Raw genomic sequence first — 22,073 nt, 5'->3', positions numbered from 1 at the left:
AAAATCCTCTCAATGTAAAAGGAAATCATCCTGGTGGTGTTGCAAACAGCCAAGCTCATGGGGAGGAGGAAAATGATGTTGGTGAAATTGTGCTTGAGGAAGTGGAAAGGATAGTAAATAACCTCCAATGTCATAAGGCAGCAGGAATAGATGAAATTAGACCTGAAATGGTGAAGTATAGTGGGAAGGCAGGGATGAAATGGCTTCATAGAGTAGTAAAGTTAGCATGGAGTGTTGGTAAGGTACCTTCAGATTGGACAAAAGCAGTAATTGCACCTATCTATAAGCAAGGGAACAGGAAGGATTGCAACAACTATCGAGGTATCTCATTGATTAGTATACCAGGCAAAGTATTCACTGGCATCTTGGAAGGGAGGGTGCGATCAGTAGTTGCGAGGAAGAAGAATGAAAACCAGTGTGGTTTCAGACCACAGAGAGGCTGTCAAGATCAGATTTTCAGTATGCGCCAGGTAATAGAAAAATGCTACGAGAGGAATAGGCAGTTGTGTTTATGTTTCATAGATCTAGAGAAAGCATATGACAGGGTACCGAGGGAAAAGATGTTCACCACACTGGGGGACTATGGAATTAAAGGTAGATTATTAAAAGCAATCAAAGGCATTTATGTTGACAATTGGGCTTCAGTGAGAATTGATGGTAGAATGAGTTCTTGGTTCAGGGTACTTACAGGGGTTAGACAAGGCTGTAATCTTTCACCTTTGCTGTTTGTTGTTTACATGGATCATCTGCTGAAAGGTATAAAATGGCAGGGAGGGATTCAGTTAGGTGGAAATGTAGTAAGCAGTTTGGCCTATGCTGACGACTTGGTCTTAATGGCAGACTGGGCCGAAAGCCTGCAATCTAATATCTTGGAACTTGAAAATAGGTGCAATGAGTATGGTATGAAAATTAGCCTCTCAAAGACTAAATTGATGTCAGTAGGTAAGAAATTCAACAGGATTGAATGTCAGATTGGTGATACAAAGCTAGAACAGGTCGATAATTTCAAGTATTTAGGTTGTGTGTTCTCCCAGCATGGTAATATAGTAGGTGAGATTGAATCAAGGTGTCGTAAAGCTAATGCAGTGAGCTCGCAGTTGCGATCAACAGTATTCTGTAAGAAGGAAGTCAGCTCCCAGACAAAACTATCTTTACATCGGTCTATTTTCAGACCAACTTTGCTTTACGGGAGCGAAAGCTGGGTGGACTCAGGATATCTTATTCATAAGTTAGAAGTAACAGACCTGAAAGTAGCAAGAATGATTGCTGGTACAAACAGGTGGGAACAATGGCAGGTGGGTACTTGGAATGAGGAGATAAAGGCTAATTTAGGAATGAACTCGATGGATGAAGCTGTACGCATAAACCGGCTTCGGTGGTGGGGTCATGTGGGGCGAATGGAGGAGAATAGGTTACCTAGGAGAATAATGGACTCTGCTATAGAGGGTAAGAGAAATAGAGGTAGACCAAGACGACGATGGTTAGACTCGGTTTCCAAAGATTTAAAGATAAGAGGTACAGAACTAAATGAGGCCACAACACTAGTTGCAAATCGAGGATTGTGGCGACGTTTAGTAAATTCACAGAGGCTTGCAGACTGAACGCTGAAAGGCATAACAGTCTACAATGATAATGTATGTATGTATGTATGTATGTATGTATGTATGTATGACTTGGAATTCAGAAAATCTCTATGGAATGTATGAATATTCAGGGGATTAATGTGCACTATTTGATCTGCAGCAAACTGGGTACTAAGCAGCAGATATAGAAAAGTGGTCTGCCGAAGGTGGACACGGATGGAACAGTTTCACAGCAAGTAAATTAAGCAGGAGTGCTTAGGCTTATCAGTGAAAAGGTTCAATGAATAGACAGAAAGCAGGCCCACAATACTGAAATGGACTGGAAGAAGATATTTAAGATGCCAGATTAGAAACAGCAAGGGAATGCCTTCGAACAACAGAGAGTAAAGATGGAGCATACATAGGAAGACTAGCTTTTGTTCACAGTGTCACCCATATGGAAATAAATTTTGTGGGCATTTATAGAACTGATGAACAGTATAAACTTACGTTTTCCATTAGTCAGAAGTTGAAATGCAAAATAAATTACTATGGCAATTTTCTCTGAGTGATGACAACTCTTACAAGAAACAAATAAAATTAGTCCATACAAAATAAATGAGAGTACTCATACAGTATAACATGACAATCAACAAGAAACTCTAATAGAGATGACCCCCCCCCCCCCAAGTGGTACACAACTAAAACTAAAGTCACATAACAACATACACAGTCCAATCACATTATCATGACCATCTACTGATGATGATGATGATGCTTGTTGTTTAAAGGGTTTAAGGTCATCGGCCCTTGACCATCTACTAGTATCCAGATTAACCAGCTAGACGTTCTAGCACTGACTCTGTCAGGTGCTGATACATATCCACAGGTATCTGAAGCCTTGCTGCCTGCAGTGCATCCTACAACTGTTGAAGGGTACATGGCAGAGGACAAAGATGGTGAACATGAAGACTGAGGTCATTGCACAGATGTTAAATTATAAGGAGATGAGGGCTGTTTTGAGTCCAGGGAAGAACTCTGAAGTCTTGATCGTGTTCTTCCAACCATGCACGGATACTTCTTGCCATGTGGTAAGGTGCATTATCATACTGGAATGTCCAATCCTCCTGAGGAAAGACGATCATCATGTATGGGTGGAGGTGATCGCCAAGGATGGATTCACAAGCAAATCGATCAAGATGATGAGACCTAGAGAGTATTATGAAAACATTCCCCAAACCATAACAATGTCTCCACCGCATTTTATTCGTCCAGTAATGTTTATAAGGTGTTAGTTCTCACACGTTTCTTTCCAGATACGCCAATGTTAATCCATTGTAGGCAGTTGAAAACATGATTCGTTGGAGGAGGCTACCAATCACCAATCAGCAGTGGTCCAGTCACCAAGCCGTCAAGAAGCTTGGGTGCGGAGCCACATTCGCAGAAGTGTTCACTGAAATGTTACAACAGAAACGTGTCTGGATACCCCTTGTTTATTTGGACAGTCCTGTTCCATTGCAGCATATCGGCTGGCTTTCACAGACCATCATAGTCGACATTCACCTTGGACATCAATGATGCGTGGAACTCTGCCGTTTACAAGACGGTTATTCAGCAGTTCACAGAATGCTGCCCCCCTTGGCCCGAGCCAACGATCATACCTGTTTGCAACTTGCTTAAATAGCTTGCCTTATCCATGATAGCAGAAAGTGCAATGTGTACAGCCAGTTCTTCATATGGTTATGCGTGTCTATAGGGGTTATAGTAAGGATGTAAAGGAGAGGGCGTGTAAGTCTCTGGTAAGACCCCATGGTTCCACTGTATAGTACCCACACCAGGACTATTTGATACGAGAACTGGAATGATCCAAAGGAAAGCAGTACCATTTGTTCTTGGTGATTTCTGACAAGAGAGTAATGTTACAAAAATGTTGCAAACTCTGGGCTGGGAAGAGTAGGGAGTAAGGAAACAAGCTGCTCAACTAAGCAGCATGTTCTGAGCTGCCAGTGGAGAGATGGTGTGATATAACATTAACAGACGAATGAGCTTGAGTGAAGCTTTTAAAAGTATGAAAGATTATAATATGAAGATAAAGTTGGAATTTCAGGAGGACAAATTTGGCCAAATATTCATTTATAGGATAACGAATACAGGCCAGAATAATTTATCATGGGAAATGTTTGATATATATCCAAGCTCTTTGAAAACTTTTAAGAAAAGGCTAGGTAATCAATTGGTAGGGAAATCTGCCACCTGGGCAACATCACTAAATGGAGATCACTGATGACTGATGAAGCATGTTGGTCACATTATATACCCGCTTCACCAGCCCATGTCACGGACCGTACCTCATAGGCTATGTGCAGATGGCACTTCTAGCACATGGTCATAATTTATTTATTTAATAAATGTGGCACCAACAGAGACACGCTCCAATTATAGGTGGCTTTTACAAATTATTTGAACAAATAACATAGAAATACCAAAAAGAAGAAAATGTGAAAACACTATGTAAATGAGATGATAATGCTCTGTATGAAATGGATGAAACAATATCTCATATACAGAAGCCTGTTAATAAATCAAACAAAAAAATTGTAACAAAATCATGTAAATATTATACATATAAACAAATCACTTCGACGAGAAAAGTTCTTTTAATATATTTACATACGTGTCATATTCATAAGCAAAGTCAAGATCTATATGATACTTATTAATTAAGTTATTGTATATTTCACACATATTGATAAACGGAGAGTTCTTAAAAAATACAGTTTTGGAGACTGGAGTAATAAACAATTGCCGAAATCTTAAATTTCCTTTTCTAACATTAAAGCATAACTCGTGCAGTGAACTATTATCGTCAATTAATGCATTAACCATCTTACAGAGATAAATTTGTTGAACTATTACACGCCTACTGGCTAGCGATACATATTAAAATCATTCAACAAAAATTCATATGAAATATAATTTCTAAAGGGGAATATATTTTTTTTAATAATAAATATATCTAAAATAGCATTTCTGCACCCTTTCAATTTGATTTTTATAAGATTTATAACATGGAGACCAAATTATACATGAATACTCAAGTTTTGATCGGACAATACTATTGAATAATAAGGTGAGTGCATAAGTGTTAGAAAATCTCTTGAATTTCTAATTATAAAACCCAATTTCTTATAGGAATCATTAACCATTGTATTAATATGCTCCTTGAAAGATAAATTTCTTGTAAAAATTACCCCTAAGTCATGAACAGAGTGAATAACTTTGAGTTCTTCATTATTAATTTTATATTTATAACTCAATGTATTTTTCTTATTTGAAATCTGAAGGAAACAGCATTTATTTATATTAAGTTGCAAACAGTTTTCAATACTCCATGCGTATAAGTAATCCAAATCATATTGTAATTTCAACATCATATCAACATTTTTTGTCTCTTTATAAAGTTTGACATCATCAGCATATAATAAACACTGAGAAAACCTAATTCTAGTGGGCAAATCATTAATATGTAAAATAAAGAATAAAGGGCCAAGGTTAGACCCTTGTGGTACACCAGAAGTAACATTATATGTGAAAGACTCATGTTGATGATAGTAAACATATTGTTTTCCTGCACTAAGATAAGATGCAAGCAGTTTTAACCAAGGAGGGGTCAGACCAAAGCATGACAATTTTTTCATTAAAATGCCGTGATCTAATTTGTCGAAGGCTTTGGAAAAATTTGTGTATATTACGTCGACCTCTCCTTGATTATTCAAAACGGCATACACATATTGTATAAATTTTCATAGATTAGTCGTAGTTGATCTACCTGGCATAAAACCATGCTGATTGATATGTATACCAACCCTCACATGACTAAATATATGCGTGTACATTATTTGCTCAAATACTTTAGCCAGTGCACACAAAATACAAACAGGGCGATAGTTTTCAATATTTTTACTGTCCCCACATTTAAAAACTGGACACACTTTCGCTATCTTCCATACTTTTGGAAAGGTTTGCGTTTTTACCACAATGTTATATAAGGCTCGTAAGGGAAAATCCAACACATTCGAACATGCTTTCAGTACGTACGGCGGTATTCCATCATCACCACATGACCTTTTAGGTTTTAATTTTTTAATAGCTAACATATATTCCTTTTCATCCACTAATTCTAAAGATAACGGATAATTAACATATACATCAGATGAATCAGGAATATCATAGGTTGGTGGAGGTTTCGAATATATCGATCCAAAAAAGGTTGCAAAGCCATCAGCTATACTTTTATTATTATTAAGTAAGATATTGTTAAATTTCATGCCCTGTTGCAGACCCTCCTTGGTATTTCTTTCGCATTTCATATAGCTCCAGAACTGATTAACATCACTTTTGATATTCTCTTGAAGTCTAGAAATACTGTATAATTCTTATACACTTTACTGATCATATGTTTCGTTTCTCTCCTTAACTGGTTAAATATTACCCTACTATACTCTGAATGTTTCCTTTGCTTTCTGTGGATTTCCTTCAGTTTCAAGTTATTTATTATGTCTTGAGTAAACCATGGAGGATACTTTTTCTTTGTGTGAAAATTCTTCATTGGTACCGTTTCACAAAATACAGAGTGTACCTGAGCATAAAAATACTCAACAGCCTGGTCAGCGTCTGTAAATTCTACAATCCTAGACCAATCCATTCGCTCAAACATTTTATACATTTGAAAGAAATTAGCCCTTCTAAAGTCAAATAACTGCTTAGGTTGTTCAGGTTGTTGTGAAACATGGCTACGCTCTCTGTTTAATAGTAGCGTGACTGAAATTGCAGGATGATAACTATCCTCCTTAATTAAGGGGCACTCATCTCTATATACTGTTAATGTGTTAACATTCGTAATAATAAGATCAAGTGTATTTCCATTTGCATTAAGAATATTATTGACTAAGTGCAACTGATAGAGTGACATAAACTCAGCTAAGGTTCTATATGCAGGTCCAAAATTTACAAGATTACTTTCCTCACCCGTAATTAATGGCAAATTAAAGTCACCAGCTTTAATAAGATCTAAATTGGAAAGGTCCTTATTAACTTCAAACAATCTATAGAAGTCCAAATATGCTTCCAATTTGGATGCAGGTGGAAACTACACTGACATTATTACATAACTGTGACCATTAACTATAATTTTTACACAAACTGCTTCAGTATCACCAAAATCTAACGTTATTTGTCTTGATACTATAGAACCTTTAACAGCTATTAATGCGCCTCCTCCTTTCCTTGTACTTCCACGATCTTTTCTATACACATTAAAATCCCTACTAAGCAGTTCGCTGTTAGCAACATGAGATTGTAACCATATTTCCATAATCAACAGAATATCGTATTCTGATTCACTACTGTTAACATAAAACTCCGAAATTTTAGTGTTTAACCCTCTTACATTCTGGTAGTAAATATTAATTGCATTAAAAATCATTTTTCTCAAAACACAAAAGCTACACAGTCTCATTTAATCCATTCACATCGTCCAGGGTTTTGAGATTAAACACCTGCCGATCACCCTCTCTTTTTCGGAGTTTAATGTTACCTCCATGATCTACCCATAGAAAAGCATAATTTCTCTCCTTCTTAATTTTTCGAGCTTGGCCAAGGACCTTTCTTCGTAGGGACGTCAAACTGTGATTTATATACACCGTCTCATACTCAGAAAATCCGAGATGAGACGCATTTAAATCCCTTTTAACTTTGCGTTTTTGAATGAGTTCATTCTTGACACTACGGTGTACAAACTTCACTACAATGGCACCTGAAGCTTGATGCAATTGCCTCTTCAACCTATGACATGCATCAATCGATTCATTCTTGATCTCCACATTTAATACTCGACCAAAATGCTTAACAATTTCATAAACATCCTCATTAACTCGTTCAGGTATGCCTAAAATTTCAACCGTGTTACGACGACCATACTGATCAAGTTCATCTAACTGTATTTGTGTGTCTTTTAGTTGCTTCTTGAGATATTAACTTCGAAGTTGCTAAAGCAATTCTGGATAAATGAATGAAGAATTATTTAAAAGGTTATTATTCAAAGACTGAAATTAGACATAAAAACAAGAAGTGAAATGGACTGGTGTGAAATGGCTTGATCTTTCATTTATGCATTACTTTTTTAGCTTTAGCATTTCTGCCTGAACTCTTACGGTTGGATTTGTCTTTTTTCTCATTTGAAAACATTGTATCATCACATTAAGACACTTGTTAATAAAAATATTAGCACATTCCTTACACATATGATGCAATGAATTAACATTTAATAGGTGGACAATTTTCCTCTTAACATGAAGCCTACTAACAGAAAGATATTCCTTACACATATGATGCAATGAATTAACATTTAATAATAATAATAATAATAATAATAATAATAATAATAATAATAATAATAATAATAATAATAATAATAATGTTTTTTGTTTTACGTCCCACTAACTACTCTTTTACGGTTTTCGGAGACGCCGAGGTGCCGGAATTTAGTCCCGCAGGAGTTCTTTTACGTGCCAATAAATCTACCGACACGAGGCTGACGTATTTGAGCACCTTCAAATACCATCGGACTGAGCCGGGATCGAACCTGCCAAGTTGGGGTCAGAAGGCCAGCGCCTTAACCGTCTGAGCCACTCAGCCTGGCAAATCAACATTTAATAGCTGGACAATTTTCCTCCTAACATGAAGCCTACTAACAGAAGGATAATCTATAAAATCCCGGCTTTAATCTGAGAAGAGGGATAAAGAAAGAAAAGTATGAAAATGTTGTCGATAGTGATGCTTTGAGGAATATTTACGTACAATTAGAGCAAAAACGTAACATACCCTTGGCTGTATTGTCGAGGATTTCTAAAGTCACTGGCCTGGAAATGATCTGAACAGATCTTATAATTCTTATATAAGCGTAACGTCCCTTCTTTCTTGTACACCTTATCCAAATTGCTTTTGTGACATTTCAAAACCCACAGATCACACCTACAACAACACATTGGTACTGAAGGTTAACTGCTGGACTATAGCATAAAATATGCGTATTACATTTTATGCCAGTTAAAATATGGGTCGAGCAGGTCAGAAGATTATGAAGTACTATAAAAATCTCTGTCACTGGAAGAATATATATGCAAACACAATATTACTTGCATGTTCTTGTCACGAGGGAACCTGAAGAACGACCACGCATTTTTCTCTACTTCGTAATTACTGCAGCCAAACACAGCACATACCTTTCCCCTCATGTTGAGAGGAGATATCAAGGAATGACACACACTACTATTTATTTATGTCAACTCAGTGAAAACGCATAAATAACACCAAAAACTTCACACAAAAATACACGTGCTCTTATGAGAGAATCAGTACTGTTCAGGTCTATCCGCTCGAGTGAGCTCCAGTACCTGTCCCTCGATATCTCGCTCTGTGTCGCGTATTATCTCTACTGTATTTGCTTAAACTTGGCTCGTAATACATCACTAATTAAGATCTAATAAAAATGTAATATGTACATCAATTCTTCAAACCTTAGTAATCCAGAGGCACACGGTTTCACTTCATTATTCAAACTACGTACAACCCAAATCACGAGATACTGGGAGGCACTACCGTCACACACCCACTACTCAGTGACCGTGTATGCGACGCTAGAATTACCATCGGTACAGTTATAAGGAAATTAAATTCTCAGACCTGAGTAAAACTGGGATAAATGATAAAATCTTGCAGGAGTGAATGTCTGATGGATGGTAACGAGTATTGTTCAAACCACTTAGTATCCTCCACAGTGAGCTACTGTCAGCAAGAAACCAACAGTGGATCTGAGTGTGGTATTTATTAATGGTCCAAAGTAAAGTCGCTGGACTCATTGTTCACTGCATTCTGGCTGAGAGGTGTTATTCGCCAAGTTAACAATTTTATTTCTCGGCATCTACGTAACAGACAGGTATAAAATCAGATGTACAGAAATTCTGGATGTCTCTAAGTCTGGCAAGTTTCATCGACAGTGGATTAGCAGTTTCTGTGTTTATTCAATTTAAACAGATTAACAGACAGGCATCATTTTCAAATATGGATATCACATCTCCACATTATGTAAACCATCAACCCTCAGAAAAATGCAACAAAATAATAAATAAATGTGCAGGCACACACTTCATACTTATTATATAGGGTGAGCCATGGGAACCTGACTATTTTCAGAATGTAATTAAAAATTATGAAATAAACTTAAAATTTGTAACGTGTATCAGGAAGTTCACTGTGTTACAGAAAATCAAAGCACACACATAATTGATATCATAGGGACAGACAGCAAAACAAGGTCGGGGTTTATTATTGATCCCACCGTACAATTTGAATCTGACAAATCTGGGGAGACTGATTACTTTGGATCGAAACCAGGGTTGCCAGGTATGAAACAGATATGTTAAACTTACACTACAGGGCTGGCTCATTAATCTAAAACAATCTTCAATATTACATTTAACTTCATGTTTTAAGGAAGTTAAAATATGCAATGCAGGGCCAAACAGACCTTAAAACTATTCTACAGGATTACATGACAGTCATGTAGCAGGGATATTTTGTTCTTTTTAACGTAGACTTAAGTTTTTCGACAACGGATACGTGTACAGAAATTTTTTTAGACGTTTTTAGTGTTTGGGTAGAACACGTACATCACCAAGAGTATGAAAGTTACGATTATGTTTAATGTAAGATAGGAAAACTTAAAGGGTCCACCTTTTCAATACAAAAATGTTATAGTTTATTTATAACATATATTTGCACTTGGAACTAGTTTCGACGCTGTTTGGCGTCATCATCAGCCAAAATGTGGGAAATAGGCTAGCATGTAGGCATTTATATTACACAAGGCGTTACATTAAACAATACACATCTTACAAGGAGATAAAAACAGGAACGAATATAGAAACAAATGAATCGTTGAGAAAGCAAAAGTTATACATATTAAAAATAACCTTAACCACACATCTTGCAGTGCGAAAATATTCGTCTTGAATGATTCCTGAATACAAAACACACGCGCACACATTTCTGAAGAGCCAGCAGGCAGGAAAAAGTAAAGTGAAACCTTAAGAGTTCTTCTGAGAAGAGTTCATCATTTTTTCTACGTTCCGACTAACTAATGAAGTCTCCCTTGAGTACCTGATAAACATACACAACAGGAAATTCTCTTTCACTCTCAAGAATAGCTATAAAGACCAACGGTAAATTTCATTTTAAATGTTGTGCAGAGACGTGAAAGCATGATCTTGAACATGATATAACTTCATCATTTAACCCAATGTTTTACACAAGGTGTTACATTAAACAATACACATCTTACGAGGAGATAAAAACAGGGACGAATGTAGAAACAAATGCATCGTTGAGAAAGCAAAAGTTGTATATATTAAAAATAAGCTTAACCACACATCTTGCAGTGCGAAAATATTTGCCTTGAATGATTCCTGAATACAAAGCGCATGCGCACACACTTCTGAAGAGCTAGCAGGCAGGAAAAAGTAAGGTGAAACCTTAAGAGTTCTTCTGAGAAGAGTTCATCATTTTTTCTATGTTCCGACTAACTAATGAAGTCTCCCTTGAGTTCCTGATAAACATACACAACAGGAAATTCTCCTTCACTCTCAACAATAGCTATAAAAGACCAACGGTAAATTGTATTTTAAATACTGTGCAGAGATGTGAAAGCATGATCTTGAACATGATATAACTTCTTCATTTAACCACCTTTGAAAATCTCTATATTACATAGCTTCATTAACACCACCATTCTGTAGATGCACAAAATAATCTTGTAATCTTCACAGGTCCGGTATTCAGCTCGACAAGAATATAAAATTGGTATTAAGGAATACGTTTTCTGAGAGTTTGGAGGTTGACTGTGCCAGTATTTGTGGTGTATTGTTGCAGCGTTACGTGTAGGGTGGGGGCAGGTTTCTATGATGTTTATTGCGGGACATGAGGCGGTAAAGCTATGGCGCGAGATGAAGAGGAACGGAGCGTGTTGGATAGTTTAGGTCTGGGGAGCGGCCATTGTTGGATTAGGAGGGGAGAGGGAAGGAGCGGTAGGGGAGGAGGAGTGGAAGGAGGGGAAGTATGGAGGGTGATGTGGTGAAAGTGTGTGGCGTGACAAATGCATAATCTGAAAGACAGATCTGTTTTTCGGGATATTCGTGTTTTTGAAAAATTCAATGAGAAAGTCGAATAGGATCTTCGGTTTCTCTGAGATATCATTTAAGTTTAGGTTGGGATTGAAATATTGGTCTAAATGAATATAGAGGTTTTCAGTGACGTCTAGGAAAGAACCTTTGTTTAGAATATCTAATACCTCAAGATCTTGATTTATTTCAGTAAAGTTGTGCTTAAATTCTTTTATATGTAGGCCGACCGCGGAAAAACGGTTGTGTTTTATGGCATTGACATGTTCTGCATATCTGATTTTAAAGCTGCGTCCTGTTTGCCCTAGGTAAGAACTTTTGCAGTCTTGGCAAGAAAACCTATATACACCTGATTTAGAAAAAGGACTACTTTTATTTATTGATGAAGAGTTGTGTAGGATCTCTGTGCTTCTATTGTTAGTACGAAAGGCTATTTTAACGTTGTGTTTTTTAAGAACGTTAGTGACGTTGTAGATTTCTTTATTGAAGGTAAATGTGGAAAACGTGGCAGTGCTAGTATTGTCTTTTATTAGGGTGGTTTTTGGACGGTGTCTGAATTTATTGATTATTCTTTCAATAAAGGATTCATTATATCCATTGAATTTTGCTATAGAGCGAATGGTGTTCAATTCTTTATTTAAGTTTTTTCTTGACATCGGAATTTTGAATGCTCGGTCTACTAAGCTATTATATGTAGCCGCTTCGTGTGTTTGGGGGTGTATTGAGTCATTTCTTATAGTAGTGGCCGTTTGAGTGGGCTTTCTATAGATACTATATGTGAACGAAGAGGGGTGCCTATTGATTGTTAGGTCTAGGAAGTTGATGGAGTTGTTTATCTCTGATTCTAAGGTAAATTTAATGTCATGATCAATGTTATTAAGGTTTTTGAGGGTTCATCTAGGATTATAAATGTGTCATCTACGTACCTAGCCCAGAATTGGATATTAGCAAATTTGATGTTATTGTCGATGGCGGTGTGCTCTAGGAAATCAAGGTAGATCTCTGCTAAAATTCCTGAGGCTGGTGAACCCATAGCCAAACCATCTTGTTTGTAAATGATCTTGTACCCATACTATCAGAAGTCAGTTTAATGGGTAGGAAAATGACACATTAATTCAAAGTTAAAGATACTGGTTTTAAATAATTCACTTAGTCCACAATAATAGTAACATTCATCAGATGTAAATTCATATACAGGATAAAATATGAAACACAATCGAGGGAAACCTGAAAATCTTCGTCAAACTGATGATCAAAACAAGTAATCAATTTTCTTACCTGTAAACCGTACTTGCTATCTACGATCGTTACAACACCTATGGAAGGAAAGAAAGAACAATTATATGTAAATTTAATTTTGTCAGAAGAAATAAACAGGCTGGAAAGACAAGGTTTTCTGAATTTAAAAAAATCAAATTGGAAGTACAATACGAAAACTGAACAAGTCCACATAGAAGAAAGTATCAATGATATATGGATAAAAATATATTACAACAGAAAATCAAACAAGTACAGTGTCTTCAGTGAAATGCAACATCTTTCCTATATTCTAACAAGCCATGAACTGCATCTTGCATTACTAAGGCACCTTCAATGTTGTATGTATGTGTATGTCCAGTCCTCAACCTGAAGGCTGGTTGGATCCTCTACAGCTCCACCATCAGCTGTCGTAGATGGCCTAGGCATCACTTTAGAGGCGTACTAGGGAAATGAGGAGTGGGGTAGTTTCTCGTTGCTTTCCTCACCTACTATGTTATTACAATAAATTCTTCCAATGTATATAAAAAGTAAAATTACAAGTTCATACAATATATCTCTAGGGCTAAGCTACCATGAAGCATCAAAGGGTTGAATGGAACCATCATCCTATTTCAATCAGTGTGACAGTGGGTAAAAACATCAGTTAGAGAGTAGGCTACTAGGTCACAGTCAAGGATCTCAATAATACACTCTTCCTGGGATAGAAGTGGACCTATGAGCAGCACCACCTCAAGGAGCCCTGAGCAGTGGCTAGACACAAAGAAGCTGTGCTCCACTTCCAGTTCTGATTAGCAGTCTGGTAGTAATGTACTTCAGGACATGGCCAATTAACTCTCTAACCGGTAGCTGAAGATAGATTGACAGGTGTGTGCCTATCACAAACCGCCGCTGACGATAGATTTTCAGGTCTACTTTACCAGTAAATACAGGTTGAAGAAGTTGTGAATATTTCCATTAGATGGCGGTATTCATGAGGCATATTTTCTCCTTGGAATGTGGAATTTTTCGTTGTTAACTACATCTATTTACGTGTGATATTTTGAAACAAATGAAGGTCACAATTCATACAGCTTCGAAACACGTGTTGATTCTCTTGTGACTTGCTTTCTTTGTTTACTGTGTGGTATGCACACACGATGGGTACATTTTTGGATTTAAATGATGAAGATATTGTAATAGAATTAAATGCATCTGTACATTCAAGGCCTACTGCAGCAGATAGGATAAGTGTTGTGCCACCTGAGGTAGGTTATGAACACCCACCGGTTAGAGCTCTATCAACTACCGTACCTTTTAATGAATAATTCCAAAAGTATTAACACTTTTCCCTCAAAATTTGCATGCTTATCGTAAGAATTAATTTCTCTACAAATTCTATATTTTAAAAAGTTTCAGAAAACTCATCAGTCATTTATATTTTATGTGTAAGTAAAAAATGTTTTTGTGTTTTTGAGGGGGCATTTAAAGGGGCAGAAAAATTTTAAAAATATTATACATACATACATACATTATCATTATAGACTGTTATGCCTTTCAGCGTTCAGTCTGCAAGCCTCTGAGAATTTACTAAACGTCGCCACAATACTCGATTTGCAACTAGTGTTGTGGCCTCATTTAATTCCATACATCTTATCTTTAAATCGTTAGAAACCGAGTCTAACCATCGTCGTCTTTGTCTCCCTCTACTTCTCTTACCTTCCATAACAGAGTCCATTATTCTCTTAGGTAACCTATCTTCCTCCATTCGCCTCACGTGACCGCACCACTGAAGCCGGTTTATACGTACAGCTTCATCAATCGAGTTCATTCCTAAATTAGCCTTTATTTCCTCATTCCGAGTACCCTCCTGCCATTGTTCCCACCAGTTTGTACCAACAATCATTCTTGCCACTTTCATGTCTGTTACTTCTAACTTATGAATAAGATATCCTGAGTCCACCCAGCTTTCGCTCCCGTAAAGCAAAATTGGTCTGAAAATAGACCGATGTAAAGATAGTTTCGTCTGGGAGCTGACTTCCTTCTTACAGAATACTGCTGATCGCAACTGCGAGCTCACTGCATTAGCTTTACGACACCTTGATTCAATCTCACCTACTATATTACCATCCTGGGAGAACACACAACCTAAATACTTGAAATTATTGACCTGTTCTAGCTTTGTATCACCAATCTGACATTCAATTCTGTTGAATTTCTTACCTACTGACATCAATTTAGTCTTCGAGATGCTAATTTTCATACCATACTCATTGCACCTATTTTCAAGTTCCAAGATATTACACTGCAGGTTTTCGGCAAAGTCTGCCATTAAGACCAAGTCGTCAGCATAAGCCAAACTGCTTACTACATTTCCACCTAACTGAATCCCTCCCTGCCATTTTATACTTTTCAGCAGATGATCCATGTAAACTACGAACAGCAAAGGTGAAAGATTACAGCCTTGTCTAACTCCTGTAAGTATCCTGAACCAAGAACTCATTCTACCATCAATTCTCACTGAAGCCCAATTGTCAACATAAATGCCTTTGATTAATTTTAATAATCTACCTCTAATTCCATAGTCCCCCAGTATGGCGAACATCTTTTCCCTCGGTACCCCGTCATATGCTTTCTCTAGATATACGAAACATAAACACAACTGCCTATTCCTCTCGTAGCATTTTTCAATTACCTGGAGCACACTGAAAATTTGATCCTGACAGCCTCTCTGTGGTCTGAAACCACACTGGTTTTCATCCAACTTCCTCTCAATGACTGATCGCACCCTCCCTTCCAAGATGCCAGTGAATACTTTGCCTGGTATACGAATCAATGAGATACCTCGATAGTTGTTGCAATCCTTCCTGTTCCCTTGCTTATAGATAGGTGCAATTACTGCTTTTGTCCAATCTGAAGGTACCTTACCAACACTGCACGCTAATTTTACTACTCTATGAAGCCATTTCATCCCTGCCTTCCCACTATACTTCACCATTTCAAGTCTAATTTCATCTATTCCTGCTGCTTTATGGCAATGGAGTTTATTTACTATCCTTTCCACTTCCTCAAGCATAATTTCACCAACATCATTTTCCTCCTCCCCATGAGCTTGGCTGTTTGCAACACCACCATGATGATTTCCTTTTACATTGAGAAGATGTTCAAAATATTCCCTCCACCTCTCCAGTGATTCCCTGGGATCTATTATGAGTTCACCTGAATTGCTGAAAACACTGTTCATTTCCTTTTTCCCTCCCTTCCTAAGATTCTTTATTACTGTCCAGAAAGGTATCGCTGCTGCTTGACCTAGCCTTTCCAGATTGTTACCAAAATCTTCCCATGACTTCTTTTTGGATTCAACAACTTTGTTTCGCTCTGTTTCTTTCATCTACGTACCAATCCCTGTCAGCCTCGGCCCTTGTTTGGAGCCATTTCTGATAAGCTTTCTTTTTACGTTTACAAGCTGCTCTCACTTCATCATTCCACCAAGATGTTCGCCTTTTCCCATCTTTACACACAGTTGCTCCTAGGCATTCCCTTGCTGTGTCTACTACAGCATCCCTGTATGCCACGCATTCACTTTCTATATCCTGAACCTGCTTACTGTCTACTGTTAGAAACTTCTCACTAATCGTATCCATGTACTTCTAATTTCCTCGTCCTGGAGATTTTCTACCCTTATTCTTTCTGATTCTCGTCCTGGAGATTTTCTACCCTTATTCTTTCTGATTATATTAGACATGTTTGTGAAATTAATAACTGGTTCGATAGAAGGCAATTCGGTTTTAGGAAAGATTATTCCACTGAAGCTCAACTTGTAAGATTCCAGCAAGATATAGCAGATATCTTGGATTCTGGAGGTCAAATCGACTGTATCGCGATTGACCTGTCTAAAGCATTTGATAGGGTGGATCATGGGAGACTACTGGCAAAAATGAGTGCAATTGGACTGGACAAAAGAGTGACTGAATGGGTTGCTATATTTCTAGAAAATAGATCTCAGAGAGTTAGAGTAGGTGAAGTTTTGTCTGACCCTGTAATAGTTGAGAGGGGAGTTCCTCAGGGCAGTGTTATCGGACCTTTATGTTTTCTTATATATATAAATGATATGAGTAAAGGAGTGGAATCGGAGGTAAGGCTTTTTGAGGATGATGTTATTCTCTATAGAGTGATAAATAAGTTACAAGATTGTGAGCAACTGCAACGTGATCTCGAAAATGTTGTGAGATGGACAGCAGGCTATGGTATGTTGATAAACGGGGTTAAAAGCCAGGTTGTGAGTTTCACAAATAGGAAAAGTCCTCTCAGTTTTAAGTACTGCGTTGATGGGGTGAAAGTTCCTTTTGGGGATCATTGTAAGTATCTAGGTGTTAATATAAGGAAAGATCTTCATTGGGGTAATCACATAAAAGGGATTGTAAATAAAGGGTACCGATCTCTGCACATGGTTATGAGGGTGTTTAGGGGTTGTAGTAAGGATGTAAAGGAGAGGGCATATAAGTCTCTGGTAAGACCCCAACTAGAGTATGGTTCCAATGTATGGGACCCTCACCAGGATTACCTGATTCAAGAACTGGAAAAAATCCAAAGAAAAGCAGCTCGATTTGTTCTGAGTGATTTCCGACAAAAGAGTAGCGTTACAAAAATGTTGCAATGTTTGGGTTGGGAAGAATTGAGAGAAAGAAGAAGAGCTGCTCGACTAAGTGGTATGTAATACCAATATAAATGGTCCGTTATTGGACATTATAAATTTTCCAGCTAGCTCATTCTTGGTTGCCAGCGTTTCGCCCTCGTGTGCTAGGGTGGGCTCATCAGTTGGTACCTAGCACACCTACCAATACGCTGGCTAGTGCATACCGTGGAGGCCACTGCGTAGGCTAACTGGGTATGTTCCGAGCTGTCAGCGGAGAGATGGCGTGGAATGACATTAGTAGACGAATAAGTTTGAAAGGCGTTTATAAATGTAGGAAAGATCACAATATGAAGATAAAGTTGGAATTCAAGAGGACAAACTGGGGCAAATATTCATTTATAGGAAGGGGATTTAGGGATTGGAATAACTTACCAAGGGAGATGTTCAATAAATTTCCACTTTCTTTGAAATCATTTCGGAAAAGGCTAGGAAAGCAACAGATAGGGAATCTGCCACCTGGGCGACTGCCCTAAATGCAGATCAGTATTGATCGATTGATTGATTGATATTCGTTCGCAGACAGATTTCACTTTCTCTACCCTAGGCCTAGAGATACTTAGTTCACTACAGATCAGATAGTGGTCTGTATCATCGAAAAATCCGCGAAAAACTCGTACATTCCTAACAGATTTCCTGAATTCAAAGTCTGTTAAGATATCGTCTATTATGGATCTGGTACCCCTAGCCTCCCATGTGTAGCGGTGAATAGCCTTATGCTTGAAGAATGTATTCGTAACAGCTAAACCCATACTAGCACAGAAGTCCAGCAAACGCTTCCCATTCCCATTAGCTTCCATATCTTCCCCACATTTACCAATCACCCTTTCGTATCCTTCAGTTCTATTCCCAACTCTCGCATTGAAATCACCCATTAGCACTATTCTATCCTTGCTGTTGACCCTGACCACGATGTCACTCAATGCTTCATAAAACTTGTCAACTTCATCCTCATCTGCACCCTCACATGGTGAATACACGGACACAATTCTTGTCCTAATTCCTCCCACTGACAAATCTACCCACATCATTCGCTCATTTACGTACCTAACAGAAACTATGTCGCGTGCAATGGTATTCCTGATAAAGAGCCCTACCCCAGACTCTGCCCTTCCCTTTCTAACACCCGTCAAGTACACTTTATAATCTCCTATCTCTTCCTCATTATCTCCCCTTACCTGAATATCACTTACTCCTAGCACATCCAGATGCATCCTCTTTGCTGACTAAGCCAGTTCTACTTTCTTTCATCCATAAGCCCCATTACTATTGACAGCTCCCCATCGAATTCCATTTCGTTCACCAAGTTGTTTCCAAGGAGTCCCTCGCCTGTCAAATGGGAGTGGGACTCCATTACTCCCATAGGTCCGAGGCTTGCTTACAGTGTTCTGAGCTCGGTAGATTCATGAAGCAGGATGCTGCCCTACTTGCACATAGTCCAAGTGAGGATCTCTCCTCTAACGGGTTATGGACCACCGGTGAATTGTATAGTCCTAGCCGCCTGAGCACAAGGAGGGCCACGACTCAGAATATGTCCGAGATGCCCACTCCCACTACATAGCAACTGGTATCCCGACTATCAGGACCACTTACTAGGCCACTCAGCCGTTGCCCATGGTTCACGAACTAGGAATTGACTACAGTAACCCACAAACATGAACCATTAAAAATATTATATTGAGGGTAAATACAACCCACTTTTCAAATAGTCCAGTTCATGCGGAATGTTTTGGTGTACTTATATGTGCATTTTCTGTGATTAATACATCTGTCAGAGTGACATACATCATGTACTGCAAATGTGTGGTGCACACCCACCAGTTAGAGCTATTTCAACTACCAGTTCAATGGTTAAGAAAAGGCAAATTGAAATGCCAGTCTGAAGTGCTTTCTCTTGAAGGGAGAGACAAAATTTGCTGTGTGGTACACTGTCAAGTTCAAATGACAAGTCCCAGAATCCTAGGAATTGAGTGCAAACAGAAAAAGTAATTTTAGACAATGATTGATAAAGTGTTCATGATATGTTTATGGAACATACATTGTTCAGATTTAAAACTAAGATATTTTTTGACAGAATGTGGAAGTCCAAAGGTGAGAAATATATGCCCTTATTAATTTTACATATTCAAGGTACATGCTCTGGGTGTTACACGTAATGAGCACGTGCAAGGATCCTTGGTGAGAAATTGGAAGGGAGAGAGCGGTGTGATGAAGGTCGTTCTGTACGCAATGTTCTTCCCGTTGAAAAACTAAGGACACATCCCTGTTGCCCAGACACAGAAGCCAAGAAAATACTCTCAATGGATCAGAAGAACTGACCCCGAGTGATACTTGGAAGTGTCCACATTGAGGGCACATACGCAGTCTGGGAAAAGAGTTCCAATATATTAGGGTACTTTAGGATAAACTGAAAAGTTCCATTTATCAAAGATTTATGTTCTTTGACAAAACAGAATGGATTGAAGGTTAACTAAGTAGACCCTATGACAAATTATCCTCAGTTATAAATGAGAGCAATCTTTTCTACATTTAGATGGAATGAAATGGAAGATTTCAGATATTCATACCAGACATCCGTTGTATTTCATATTATCCACTACCAATATACCAAAGCAACACTACTAAGCAATATTAAGCAATGCTCAAACATATTATTAACCCAGCTAAACATACGTACATACGTACATACATACATACATACATACATACATACATACATACATACATACATTATCATTATAGACTGTTATGCCTTTCAGCGTTCAGTCTGCAAGCCTCTGAGAATTTACTAAACGTCGCCAGAATCCTCGATTACCACTTTAAGCAAACCCAGCTAAAGGGTTTATCAAATTGTGTGAAGTTTACAAAATAATATTATTTCTGATATTACGTCCCACTAACATTAAACAGTGTTTGGAGATGTTGAGGTGCTCTAATTTTCGCCAGCAGGAGTTCTTTTATGTAGCAATAAATCTATCGATACGAGGCTGGGGTAAGTAAAGAACTTCATTGTTAGGCTCGTATAAATAATGGCGTGTGGCCTCCAAAGAAGCCTGGTGCGGGTCTTTCGAATAGACGACGTATAGGCGACCTGTGCATCTGTAAGGATATGGCACACACACCCAGCCCTCGAGCCACTGGAATCGACCAATGAAGGTTAAAATCCCCAACCCGGCCGGGAATCGAACCTGGGAACCCTGAACCAAAGGTCAGCACACTAACCATTTAGCTATGGAGCTGGACAGGTCTGTATCGATGGATATGACTTACTTTTCTTATTACAAGTAATGAGTGTGTATTGAACAGGTGGACATTATACAATTCAATTCTTTTGGAATTTTATCTTTTTTATTATTTAACCACCTAATCAATACACAATTTTTCATTGAATAGTACTACTTTTGGCCATCCTCAGCTATTCATAACAAGACACTGTTTTAAAATTCCAAATATCTTATTAAAACAAGTCGAATGGGGTTAAATCCCAAGAAGCTAGGACCATAGACGATGGCAAAAACACAATATATGCACATTCAAAATGTTCATTACAGCCTCTATCTAATCAGATAATATGACAGTCTAATGGAGTTGGATCCCAAACGCAGTACATGTCCTAATATGCCTGTTCTCACAACTCACTCTTTTTTAGAGCACCAACAGACAATGGTACTAATGTCACCTTTTATCTGATTAAGTAAGTTTCGGATTTAGACAACACAGAACATTTTTTTTAAAAACTGTTTATATAAGATGATTCATGGTGTCAACGGCTGAGTTGCCTAGTGAGTGGTCCTGAGAGTCGAGATACCAGTTGCTATGAATGGAAGTGGGCATCTCGGACATATTCTGAATCATGGCTCTCCTCCAGCTAATCCCACAAACTCAGCATGCTGTTCCGAGTGCGACCAGTTCTCTTTCCACACCGTTAGTGCAAATAATGTTAAATGGGTACTGTACTCTATCACTTCCAATGTGACAGGTAATGACGGGATCTCGATAAAATTAATTAAAAATATCATCGGGGCTGTACTGCCAATACTGACTCACATGTTCAACTACTGCCTGACCAATGAAGTATTCCCTAACATTTGTAAAGACGCACTAATAAGACCAATACAGAAAAACACTACCTTGGATTCTCCATCAGATTACCGCCCTGTGTCCATCCTACCACCCCTCGCAAAAGTACTCGAAAGTCTGATTTATGCACAAATGAGTATTCCTGCCCCAGAACTCCCTCCTTGACCCTTTTCAATCCGGCTTTAAAAAAGGACATTGTACCGCGACAGCATTACTGCGAGTTACGGACAGTATCAGACATGCAATAGACCAGAGATATGTGACTGT

The 22,073-nt window shown here is 38.1% G+C and overlaps 1 protein-coding gene across 1 annotated transcript in view; it reads right to left on the bottom strand.

Annotated features, from left to right (window-relative positions):
* Window positions 1–22,073, bottom strand: part of LOC137498433 (zinc-regulated GTPase metalloprotein activator 1-like) — a 562,086-nt gene that overhangs the window by 220,113 nt on the left and 319,900 nt on the right. The window contains exon 5 of the mRNA XM_068225933.1: window positions 13,076–13,113. Coding sequence (XP_068082034.1) covers window positions 13,076–13,113 — 38 coding nt within the window. The remainder of the gene's footprint in view (window positions 1–13,075; window positions 13,114–22,073) is intronic.

Source organism: Anabrus simplex, chromosome 2, assembly GCF_040414725.1.
Source record: "Anabrus simplex isolate iqAnaSimp1 chromosome 2, ASM4041472v1, whole genome shotgun sequence".
In the NCBI taxonomy this organism is placed as follows: Eukaryota; Metazoa; Arthropoda; class Insecta; order Orthoptera; family Tettigoniidae; genus Anabrus; species Anabrus simplex.
This window is presented reverse-complemented; position numbering and strand designations above follow the sequence as displayed.